This window comes from Dendrobates tinctorius, unplaced genomic scaffold, assembly GCF_039654945.1.
Source record: "Dendrobates tinctorius isolate UK_male_01 unplaced genomic scaffold, ASM3965494v1 ptg000223l, whole genome shotgun sequence".
In the NCBI taxonomy this organism is placed as follows: Eukaryota; Metazoa; Chordata; class Amphibia; order Anura; family Dendrobatidae; genus Dendrobates; species Dendrobates tinctorius.
In genome coordinates, this window is record NW_027361890.1 from 4,965,353 (window position 1) to 4,977,804 (window position 12,452).

Sequence of the window (12,452 nt, forward strand, 5' to 3'; positions counted from 1 at the left end):
ATGTGATTATGTAATGCGTGTACTGAACTGTGCCCCATACTGCTTTGCCCCATTCTTCCGCTGTAATATTCTGTTTCCAATTCTTCTCCCTTATTTTTAATTTGAGATCATCGCTTTACTGTGCTTACGTTTCTTTTATTTTTCTCACTTTATTATCTTGTGACATACAGTCCTCATGTGCAATTAGAAATGAAGAACTACCTCTTTGAGGCCACATATATTTCTCAGTTCTTCAAGAGCCAAAGAAGAAATCCTGACAGCAGTCTCCCTACTTTTGATTCTCCTTTGGCTTGCTATTTCCAAAAGGGAAAGTCTATAATGATATAGAGAATATATTGTATCTCGAAATCCTCATAAGACTTATCCAACAATTCTCCTCTTCTAAGTGACAGCAGATCTTCAAGTGATTGTCTGTGACTGGGAGCATTTGACCTCATACATATTTATAGGGTCTCAAATGTTCTCCAGTTTCTCCATTCTTAATATTTTCCGACCTCCCACCATGAGTGTTCACCATACTGTGTTTTCCTTTTGCAGTTACTGGAAGGAGTTCTGCTCTATTGGGATATCAACTTTCATTAATTTAGCCATTGTAAACCATAGGAGACAGTAAACACATAGCTGTTTGTAAAAAGGTGGAGATCAGGATACTACTGTATAAACTCAATGTAAATGTTATGGTTGCTTTGTGAATCATGCTCTTACCCTTAGTAGGGACACAAGAAGTTAGTTACTACCCTCTATGTGCCACTGTGTGATGCCTCTGTACAGAACTGGGATACCTCTTTTCATTGGAGATGGCCACATTTTCTTTTTTATTGATGTGATCTTATTAAAGGAAATTTGTCAGTAGGTCTTTGCTAAATAATCTATGAACAGCATGATCTAGGAGCTGATAACCTGATTCCAGTGATGTATTAGTTAATACACTGTTTGTTTCAATAAAATCAGTGTTTTATCAGCAGGAGATTATCACTACAGGACTATGCCTTGTGCCTCCTAGTCATCCTGCTCTGTGCAACTCCACCCCCTTCACCAATTAGCAGCTTTCTTTTAACCTGTAGTGTACAGAGATATGGGCGGGGCTATACAGGGCTCAGCATTCTAAATACTGCTAGATCTGCAGCAGAGAAAACTGTAATTGTATCAAAATGACAGCACACAGTCCAAAAAATGACACATCAATAGAATCAAGGTCTCAACCCCTACACCATGCTGCTCTCAGAATACATAGCAAAAAATTGGTTGACAGATTCCCTTTAAACAAGTTTGTGTACATTCTTACATATAGTGGGACCATAGTGGGACTATGTACTAAGTCTAACCAGTGATTGTATGCCACCATTACATAACTTCTCCATTGAATATAACTTGGTGGAAAGTGTTTCATAGGCAAAAAGTGGAGGATTATGAAGGAACCAGCCACTGTACGGCAGCGGACAACACCACGACTGTGTAGGGTCTTTAAACATCTAGAAAAGTGGCTTTTATATTTCCAGTTTCGATACCTCCACAGTTCTGAAATCTAGATCCTTTTCTTGCTGCTGCTGTGATTGTAACTTGGCCTATTTTATAAATGCTATACGTCTACAATGATGACCTCACCTAGCGAATGAGTTCTCCACAAATGAAGAATTGTGCTAATTGTAGAAGTATCATACATTACTTACATGCTGGCTTCATTTTTGTGTATAATCCTGATAATTACTGTATAATTTTAGGAAGTCGAGATAAACAGGGGAGAGCCATAATCCAAGTGACCACAGACAGCACAGCATGGGATGCCACATGGTGCTCAGCAAGAGAAGTGGCTCGGCTGTTCCTCTATCTTTTTTCAGTGGCCAGGTGAGACATGACATCTTTAAAATCTTTGGGCTTCACAAAACTACTGCAACTACGCAACTACAAGTAGTAATACAATGACAAGTCTTAATATGATGATCACAAGTGAATGAAAGGAGAAAGGTGACTGTAGAGGGAATCTGACTGGTTTTGCTATTTAATTTGACAGCAGCATAATGTAGGTGTTTCGTGCAGTAATTTCCATACAATCAATGTTTTATCAGCAGGAGATTATCACTACAGGACTAGATCTCACATGCAGATCAGTCCTGCAGTCCCACCCCCAACACTGATTGACAGCTTTCTCTCTCACCCATGACAGCACCACGGAGAGAGGGGATCCACCCTTCAGGGACAGTAACCTACAGATAAAAAGGGCGGTACCTCTCCTCCGCCTTCAGTTGGGTTCCTGTCCCTGACGGGGGGGACCCACAGTATGGCGTACCTGTGTATCAAAGTGTCCGGATCCGGGGCCGGCCTGTCCGGTATTCGGCAGCGGGGAGGCCCCTGTCGCGGCAGGAACGGTGCTTGAAGCCGCCACCGCTGGGGCCGATGCGGGCTGCCGGGCGAGCGGGGGGAGACGCTGGAGTCGCCGCTCCGGAAAGGAGATAGGGGCTCGTGGGGACCCGGTGGAAGCGCGGGCAGCGCCATGGTACAGAGAGTACCAAGATGGCTGCTGCCCCGGAAATAGAGGAACGGCTTCCGGGTCCCTGAATCAGGTGCATGCGCAGGAGCGCGCTCCCCGACCAGCGTGATGCAGGATGGGGGCGGTGACGTCATGCGGGCGGCAACTTTAAAAATGGTGGGTACAGAAACTTCTGGCTGGAAGCGATCCTAATAATGGAGGATAGCGACCAGCAACAGGAGCAGCATGCCAGGCAGAAGCTCAAGCAGCAGCAGCACCATCAACATCACCACCGACAAAAGGAATGAAACAGAGAGGGCCGTTCCAGCAGTCACTCCACGCGGCGTAGTACGTCAGCGGCAAGCAGCAAATCGCCACCAGGAGAGCAGCCTATACAGGACCTGACTCCATCTCCCGAACCGGTACCTGCAGCCGCGCACCTCTTGGGGGTAAGTGATCTTTGTGAATGTTCACCCTTGTAATACAATTCTTCTCCCTTATTAGGGAAAGAAGAAGGCAAAAAAGAAGAACAGGGAATTCCCCACTTGCGCTAGACCCCTACCTGTATCATGGGAGAAAAAACTATGTGAGTCTTGCACAAAAGAAATTCTTTGTCAGGAGACTCTGGATTTCGCATCCGACCTAAGGGCCGCAATTAAATCAGAGGTTCAGAGTGCCCTCGTGTCCCTTAAGCATAGGGATAAAACGAGGAAGAAAGACACGATAGAAACCTCCCAGTCAGACTCTTCCACGTCGGGAGAAATCACGTCTAAAAACCTCGGAATCCGGCTCCTCATACGAGGAAACAGGAGGGCGTCACTGTTTTCCCCTAGAAGAGGTAGACAGACTAGTAAAAGCTGTAAGATCTACCATGGGGGTATTGGACCCTAGGCCGGATAAAACAGTCCAGGACCTAATGTTCGGCGGACTAGGCCAGAAAAAACGGAGAGTATTTCCGCTTAACGAAATTGTCAAGGGCCTAATCAAAAAAGAATGGGACAAGCCAGACAGGAAAAATATTACAGTCCCTTCCCTTAAAAGAAAATATCCCTTTGAGGAGGAGGCATCTACGTCTTGGGATAAAGCCCCGAAACTCGATGTAGCAGTCACTAAAGCCTCAAAGAAATTCGCCCTTCCCTTTGAGGACATGGGCACCCTCAGGGACCCCCTAGATAAAAAGGCAGATACCTTTCTAAAGGGGCATGGGAGTCGGCAGGCGGTAACCTCAGGCCAGCAATAGCGGCGACATGAACCTCAAGAGCCCTAATGGTATGGGTGGACCAACTTGAGAAACAGCTGAGGGAAGGGACACCAAGAGATAAGATCTTAGATTCTATCCCAGTAATAAGGGGAGCGGCTGCATTCCTAGCGGACTCATCGGCCGATTCAGTCAGGCTGTCGTCCAAAACAGCAGCACTTTCAAACGCGGCCCGAAGGACACTATGGCTTAAAAGTTGGCCAGGGGACCTACAGACCAAAATAAAATTATGTTCAATCCCCTGTGAAGGGAAATTCCTTTTTGGGGAGACGTTAGATGACATCCTCCAGAAAGCAGGAGACAAGAAGAAAGGATTCCCAAATTTAGGGCCAGCAGCATTTAAGAGGCTCTTTCGAAATAGGAGGTTTTTTCAGAGAAGACCACCGAGGGAACAAAAGTGGGATGACAAAAGAACAGAGAGAGGGTTCTTCTTTAATAACTCTCCCCGAGACAAAAAGCCCTCCAAGTGACAGTATGCCCAGGGTGGGGGGAAGGTTAACCCTTTTTCTCCCAGCCTGGAGGAGAATTTCAAACAACCCATGGATAGTAAACCTAATCCAGGAGGGCCTAAGAATAGACTTTCTCTCCCACCTCAAAAGTATATAACAACGCCCCTGAGTTCCAGTACACGAGAACAGGAAGCGCTAGAAAGCGAGGTCCTAGGCCTAGTAAAAAAAGGAGTCCTCCAGGAGGTTCCCCTGCAGGATATGGGCAGAGGGTTCTACTCCCCTCTTTTTCTAGTAACCAAACCGGGCGGCACCTTTCAAACGATTATAAATCTGAAAAAGCTAAACGAATACGTCAGGAATCAGAGCTTCAAAATGGAGTTTATCAGGTCCACCACCAAAGTCCTGTTCCCAAACTGCTACATGACGGTGTTAGATCTCAGCGACGCCTATTATCACGTCCCTATCCACAAAGACTCCAGAAAATATCTCAGGTTAGCCGTCTCAATAAAGGGCAAGGTGAAAGAATTCCAGTACAGAGCCCTGCCGTTCGGAATATCGATAGCCCCGCGGGTATTCACCAAAATAATAGCGGAAATGATGGCTCATATAAGGGAACAAGACATAATAATAATCCCGTATCTAGACGATTTCCTAATAGCAGGCAGCTCGGCTCAAAAATGCAGAGAACAGAGGGACAGGGTGATGGACACTCTACAAGGCCTAGGCTGGCTTCTAAATCTAAAAAAATCAAGATTGGAGCCCAGCAGGGTACAAGAATTCTTGGGCCTAACACTAGACTCAAACATTCAGGAGTGTAGCCTCCCAGACCACAAAAAGGAGAAAATCGCTCAAATTACAGCGAGAACAATCCAAAATCCCTCTATGACACTAAGGAAGGCTATGTCACTGCTGAGTTCCCTATCCGCCTGCCTGCCAGCAGTTCAATGGGCTCAGTTACACACGAGAGATCTCCAGTGGGACGTATTAGCCAACCAGGCAGCAATAGGGGGACACCTAGAGGGTCGTATTACCCTAAATTCAAGAACTATTCATTCCCTAGCTTGGTGGGGAAACCAGGAAAATTTGTCCAAAGGGATCCCATGGGCAACAAAGATAACACACATAGTGACAACGGATGCCAGTCCCACGGGTTGGGGAGCACACATGAACAACGAGGTGACTCAGAACGTATGGGGAGATAAAGAACTAAAAGCCTCCTCAAATCAAAAAGAGCTTCTAGCAGTAGGCTACGCACTGACACACTTCCTAGCCCTGCTCCAGAATCACCATGTCCGCATTCTTTCGGACAATCGAGTCACAGTGGCCTATATAAATCATCAGGGGGGAACCAGGTCCCAAGCTCTAATGGACACATCCGCCAAAATCCTCAAACTGGCAGAGGCAAACCTGCTATCTCTGACAGCCCTACACATCCAGGGTACAGAGAATCAAAGGGCAGACTTTCTGAGCCGCACCCAATTACGACAGGGGGAATGGGTACTAAAGTGGTCCATTTTTCGGCAGATTGTAAAAATGTGGGGGACCCCAGACATAGATCTGTTTGCCGATTTCAAAAACAAAAAAGTAGACACCTTCTGCTCCCTAGATCCCAGGGGGAATCCTCTAACTCTGGACGCGTTTATGCTCCCATGGACACAGAGTCTAACATATGCCTATCCCCCAATCATGCTCATTCCAGCGGTCCTAAAGAAAGTCAGGGAGGATGAGGCAAGAATGATACTGATAGCCCCTTTCTGGCCCAAAAGAACCTGGTTTTCCTGGCTAAGAATGCTCTCAGTAACCGACCCATGGATCCTACCGGATCTCCCGGACCTGCTATCGCAGGGCCCAGTGTTACATCCTCAGGCACCAAACCTCCGTTTAACAGCATGGAATTTGAGAGGGTACTGATGAGGGACAGGGGATTTTCAGAGAACCTGATAACTACACTACAAAAAAGTAGGAAACCGGTTACCATGAGAGCTTACGGCAGAACATGGAAAAAATTCCTATCCACTTCTAGGGCAAAGGTTCAGGACGGGGTTCAGATTGATAAGATCCTAGAATTTCTACAAAAGGTCCTAGAACAGGGTCTGGCGGTCAACACATTAAAAGTACAAATAGCGGTGTTAGGCGCCCTCTATAACCATGATGTGGCAGGTGACCCCTGGGTAGCACGGTTTATTAAGGCCGCAACCAGATCTAGGCCAATAGCTAGTCAAAGGTTACCGTCATGGGACCTGAATCTTGTACTTTCAACACTGACAGGCCCTCCGTTCGAACCAATTTACTCGGCACCCCTAAAAATCCTATCACTTAAAACGGTGCTTCTGGTGGCACTAACATCAGCTCGAAGAGTGAGCGATATTCAAGCCTTATCAGCAGGGCCACCTTTTACAAAAATTCTAGAGGATAGGGTCATCCTAAAACCTGACCCGGCCTATCTACCTAAAGTATCATCACATTTCCACAGGTCCCAAGAGGTAGTCCTTCCTTCCTTCTGCCCAAATCCAAAAAATAAGGGGGAAGAAAACTTCCACACTTTAGATGTCAAAAGGTGCCTAGTACAGTACTTAGAGGCCACCAAAAATGTAGGAAGGAAGGCTCTCTCTTTGTATGTTTCCAGGGTCCTCGGAAGGGGCTCAAGGCATCCAAGAGTACCCTGGCAAGGTGCATAAGGGATGCGATTGCCCTGGCATACTCATCCAGTGGAAATACCATCCCAGAGGGGCTGAGAGCTCATTCCACAAGGGCAATGGCGACCTCATGGGCTGAAAGATCTGAAGTATCAACAGAACAAATCTGTAAGGCGGCCACCTGGTCATCACCTTCGACCTTTTTTAGGCACTATAGATTAGATCTACCCTCTACGTCTGACCTGACCTTCGGGAGAAGGGTCCTTCAGGTGGTGGTCCCTCCCTAAGCTACCAATCTCTGTAATTCTCTCCGTGGTGCTGTCATGGGTGAGAGAGAATAGCTTACTCACCGATAACGATGTTTCTCGGAACCCATGACAGCACCCGCTTATTCCCCTCCCCTTCACGAGTATGGTGAGCACGTTTTTTTCTGTGAGTAGAGTGTTTCCGTTTAGGCACGGTGTTTTTGATGAATAAGCAGTGTTATAATATTGTGTATATATTTCTGTTGTCTAACCTGGAGACCCTCTGATGCTCTGTAACCAACTGAAGGCGGAGGAGAGGTACCGCCCTTTTTATCTATAGGTTCCTGTCCCTGAAGGGCAGATCCCCTCTCTCCGTGGTGCTGTCATGGGTTCCGAGAAACACCGTTATCGGTGAGTAACTAAGCTATTTTCACAATCCACAGAGTACATTGGAGTCTTCACAGAGCCCACAAAAACACTGTGATCAACATGACCGCCATTATGTTTATGTAACTGCTCTGGATTAGTGATATAATTGCCTTAATAAATTCCCTCGATGTGTTAAACAGATTGGAATTTAATAATATTGGACATTAATATACCGTATACGTTGGAAAAATATATTAACAAAATTCTAACTTCTTTTTTGTTATCTTCTCTTTTTTTTCAGAAAGGAGGTAAGAGACCTGGGACTAATTATTTTAGTGGATGCCAGAAAGCACCCTCCTTCTCCATGCCTTCACGCGGCACTGCAGTGCGCCCAGGTGAGTCCATGGCAGATCGGTGACTCATGATCATGGTGGCAGTACAAGGAGGCTCCTCAGCTCTGTACTACCCTGTGTAGTTTTTCTACATACGATCATATATCAGATATTCTTTTCTAGAATTATATCCTGTAGAAAAGACTTCTTCTCAAATATGGCATCTGATATTTTTTTCTCTGATTTCATATAATATGACCCCATGTATTATTATTCACTCAGCTCATGACATGTACAAAGCCGCGATAAGGCCAGAGGTAGCAGAGGTTGCATCCTGCCGCTTCTAGACATGTTTTCAACCTTACAGCACTCTGCAGTAATAGGATTCAGGCCATTAGCAATGAGGACTGAGCCAAAAGATTCTCAGCGCTCCAATTACTCAATCACACTTGATGAACTCTCTAAGGACTGTCCAAAAAAAAGCTGGAATTCTCCAACTTTCTCAATTTTGATGTTACATACGATTCATTCAGCGCACAAGTAGTTAATGTTGAGTTATTTTAAAGCAGAGTGCCCATCCCAAAAATGACATTTGAAGATTAATTGTCCCATTAGGCAGGAGGGTTCCATAAAGTTTATTAGGTGGTAATAACTGAGGCTGCCTGGTAAAGCGAGACTGCTCTATAATGAGTTTAGACTGCTCCTTTAATGATGTTCCAAGTGATTCTATATATAGAAGATGGAAACACTTATATTGAAACTGCATCTTTTAATTCCCTGCTAAATGATAAATGTGGATTAATTATCTTCCTCCATCAGCCTGTCTGGCTAGGAGTCGCCATGATGAACACGCTCATATACAAAAGCGGCAATATCTAAGCGCTGCTTTGTAATATTATGCTTCAGTACTAGTGCTACCACTTTCCTGGAGATGGGGGAAGGGGTCACTAACGCTGCGGCAATGAGCTGTTACGTAAAGGAATCCTTGCAGAAAGAGATTATTTAAATGACACTTCATCAATGAAGGACTTTGTAGTGGGCGACGTCCATTGTTTTCTGAGCTCTGTGGTGCTCCTTTAATGAGATGCTCTTTGCACTTTTCTACTCTGTCGATAAAAAGTTGCGGAATATGATGGCACTATATAAGCCAGCATAATAAATAAATAGATAAAATCTGCATACTGTATTACAGCAACACAACATAAGGCCTTACCAGCCATGTAAAGCACAAAATAATCTACCTCCACAAATACTGCATCCAGTGATGTAGGAATAGCTATAGGGGCATGTATAGGAAGCAGTCACAACCCTGGTCTGCCACACTATATACTAGTATTACAAATTACACATGGTAGGTGTGGACCCAGTTTCAGATTTGCATTAAAGGGTTTACTCATGAAAAATTACTTTTTAGTCAATAGATCTTGGGATATTAATAAATTCCACAATTGGATGTTTAAATAAAATGTCCTTGTGCTGAGATAATCTTATACATGTGCCCCTGCTGTGTACTGTGTAATGGCTGTGTCTGACCCTACAGGGACATGGTCTGATCATACCACATCTCCTGGGCAGGGAGAAAGGAAAAGAGGATACTATCATTACAGCACGGAATCACAGATGCTGCTTTCTGTGAGGTAAAACATTTAAAAACAGGAAGGGAAGTGTTTTACCTCACAAAAAGCAGCAGCTGCGATCCCATGCTGTAATGGTTTTTATACATCCAACTGTTAAATTATATTAATACCAAAATCTGATTCAAAGGTAGCTTGTTTATGAGACGACCCCTTTGAGGCCCATTTATACCTCTGATCTACACTGATGCAATGATCCCATTCAGTAGTAATTACCAAAAGGCAAATATGGCATCAAGTGATGCACTGGATATGAATGAATTTATAAACGTATACAAATAAAATGTACAGCATATGAGCGCTGCTGACTTCAAAGGATTAGGGTCCATATTAAGACATAACATATGAAGAAGTCTAGGAGTGAATGCACTTCAGGCTCCTACATGTACAGTATATAGTATCTCCATAGGACTCTAATATGGACTGGTATTTTCCCTAAGGGGTAACCACTCACATAGCTAACTTGTACACTCTTTCTACATTTTTTCCTATTTCATCATGCCAATAACTGATATTTATTTATTAACATTCACAAGAGGAGTAAATGGTACCTGATCATAGAAAACTGATGGGAACAATTACCGTACTTTATTTTCATTTGCTCACTATAGTTTAGCGTAAAAGTAAATCTGAGATATCATAGCAACAACAATCCCCCAAAATTCAGTTTTAATAAATGTGCATTAAAATCATATTTTTTCATAAGTAATCACAACTTATTAGGTAATCCATATATACCGATCATGCATAATGCAAAAAGTAATGAAAACACATCAGTGTAAAATATATAAAAAATGAAGTTCCTTCTCACTCATTGAGATGTCTCCAAAGATTGAGTGGATAGGTAGGTAAATCCAAGAGAAGTCTGCAGATAGAAGCAATATGACCAAAGGAACATAACATTAGACTATACTAGAGTAAGATTTAAAGAGGAACCATTTTCATCTTATCAGAGAAATCTGCTTCTTTCTCCACCTGGACTGATTACTCGTTCTCAAAATTCTCATTTCACGGGTAAAATTTGTATTCGTGAAAGACAGACTTTCCCATTACTGAGAGGAGAGATGACAGTTGGTGCTTATAAAGTTCTATGGAGAACTGTAACTGTCATGTTAGGAGAACTTGCAGCAAAATGTCTGTCTGCCTCTCGTTCCCACTCCATAGGAGATGACAGTTGGTGCTCATAGAGTTCTACGGAGAACTGTAACTCATGTAAGGAGAACTTGCAGAAGAATGTCTGTCTGCCTCTCGTTCCCTCTCCATAGGAGATGACAGTTGGTGCTCAGAGTTCTATGGAGAACTGTAACTCATGTAAGGAGAACTTGCAGCAGAATGTCTGTGTCTGCCTTTCGTTCCTTTTCCCCTCTCCATAGGAGATGACAGTTGGTGCTCATAGAGTTCTATGGAGGACTGTAACTGTTATGTAAGGAGAACTTGCAGCAGAATGTCTGTGTCTGTCAATAAGGTCGCCCCTCCATCTCCACAGGATTTTAAAAGCACCACCTGACATCTCATATCTCAGTAAAGGGAAGTTTGTCTTCCCTGAAAACAAATTGTACAGATTTTACCCCTGAATTGAAAGTGAATAATCAGTCCAGGAGGAAAAAGAAGCAGATTTCTCTGATAAGATGTATTACAAAGTTTCTTATTTTCATGTATACTATTGATTTATGAAATAAAAAAAATCTTTAATTCTTTTAATCAATGAGTTAATGCGTTATCACATGTAGCAGACAAGTAAATATGACCCTAATGGGACTAGGAGTCATGTGTCAATAAGTACAATAGAAACAAGTGCATTTATTTGTAGACATTACTGAATAAATCTACTATACCTTTAGTGGATAATTAGTCTACTGTATGAATGATGAGATGTACTTTTCATCATATTTGTCATTCACTGTGTAGCGTATACTTGGTCTTAACTGCTCATCAGCCCACTTTATACAGAACCGTTCATTTAAAGACCTTTGCCAATTAGAATTGATATTAATACTTCAATTAAATGGCAAAGACACTGATGGAACACAGCTCCCATCATCATGAATTGCTCTCTTCTGGGTTCTTTATCGCCCCCTGCTGAGTAAAAAGTGAAAAGCGACCTGAGCATATTTAGCATTAACATGACAAATTAAACTTACAAAGAGCTTTATTAAATGAATTGCAACTGTTTTCTAGGGAAGAAAGGTAGATTTTGATGCATCTACTTTTGCTTTTAAAGCTGGAGTCACACATAGCGACTTACCAGCGATCTCGACAACGATATCAACGTGTCAGGATCGCTGGTAAGTAGCTATGTGATCGCTGGTGAGCTGTCAAACAGACAGCTTCACCAGCGATCAGCACAGCGACGCCGAGCGCGTGGCATCTCTGTGCTCGTTAGCGCTGATGCCATGGATCCATGTAAAAAATAGAATTAAAATAAAAAATATTGTTATTCTCACTTTTCGACGTCCTGCGCAGCATTCCCGCCTCTCTCCACGCTTCAGTCCCAGTAATCCTTGCGAGAATGACCGCCTGGTGTCCGTTCTCGCGGGATCGCGAAGTTTCGCGGTCATTCTTGCAAAGGATTACTGGGACCGGGAGCGTGGAGAGAGGCGGGAATGCTGCGCGGGACGTCGGAAGGTGAGAATAACAATATTTTTTATTTTATTATTTTACAGCTGATCGCTGGTCTCCCGCCTGTCACACGCAGCGATGCGTGCTGGTCAGCGGGAGATCAGTGACGAAAAAAAAGTCCAGAGGTTTCTTGCAGCGATCAGCGATATCGGCAGGGGGGCCGGTCGCTGATAGGTGTCACACACAGAGATCTCGCTGGTGAGATCGCTGTTGTGTCACAAAAGTTGTCACTCAGCAGCGATCTCGCTAGCGAGATCGCTATGTGTGACGGGGCCTTAAGACTCTCTGTGCTATTTCACATGAATGGATGGACTTAGAGAGAGTGAGAGACAGGGCCATCAGCCATATATCCGTTTTAATATAATTTGCATCATTTAATTTACTGAGAACAGGTGTAGATTTGCTTTTATGGCACACGCATGGGCAAAGATTCCGTTTAATAA

At 43.8% G+C, this 12,452-nt stretch overlaps 1 protein-coding gene across 5 annotated transcripts in view; it reads left to right on the top strand.

The window, feature by feature from the left end:
* Positions 1-12,452, top strand: part of KIAA1755 (KIAA1755 ortholog) — a 96,162-nt gene that overhangs the window by 18,009 nt on the left and 65,701 nt on the right. For all 5 annotated transcript variants that reach the window (XM_073555264.1, XM_073555267.1, XM_073555268.1 and 2 more), the window contains exons 5-6: positions 1,722-1,845; positions 7,726-7,819. In XM_073555264.1, coding sequence (XP_073411365.1) covers positions 1,722-1,845; positions 7,726-7,819 — 218 coding nt within the window. The remainder of the gene's footprint in view (positions 1-1,721; positions 1,846-7,725; positions 7,820-12,452) is intronic.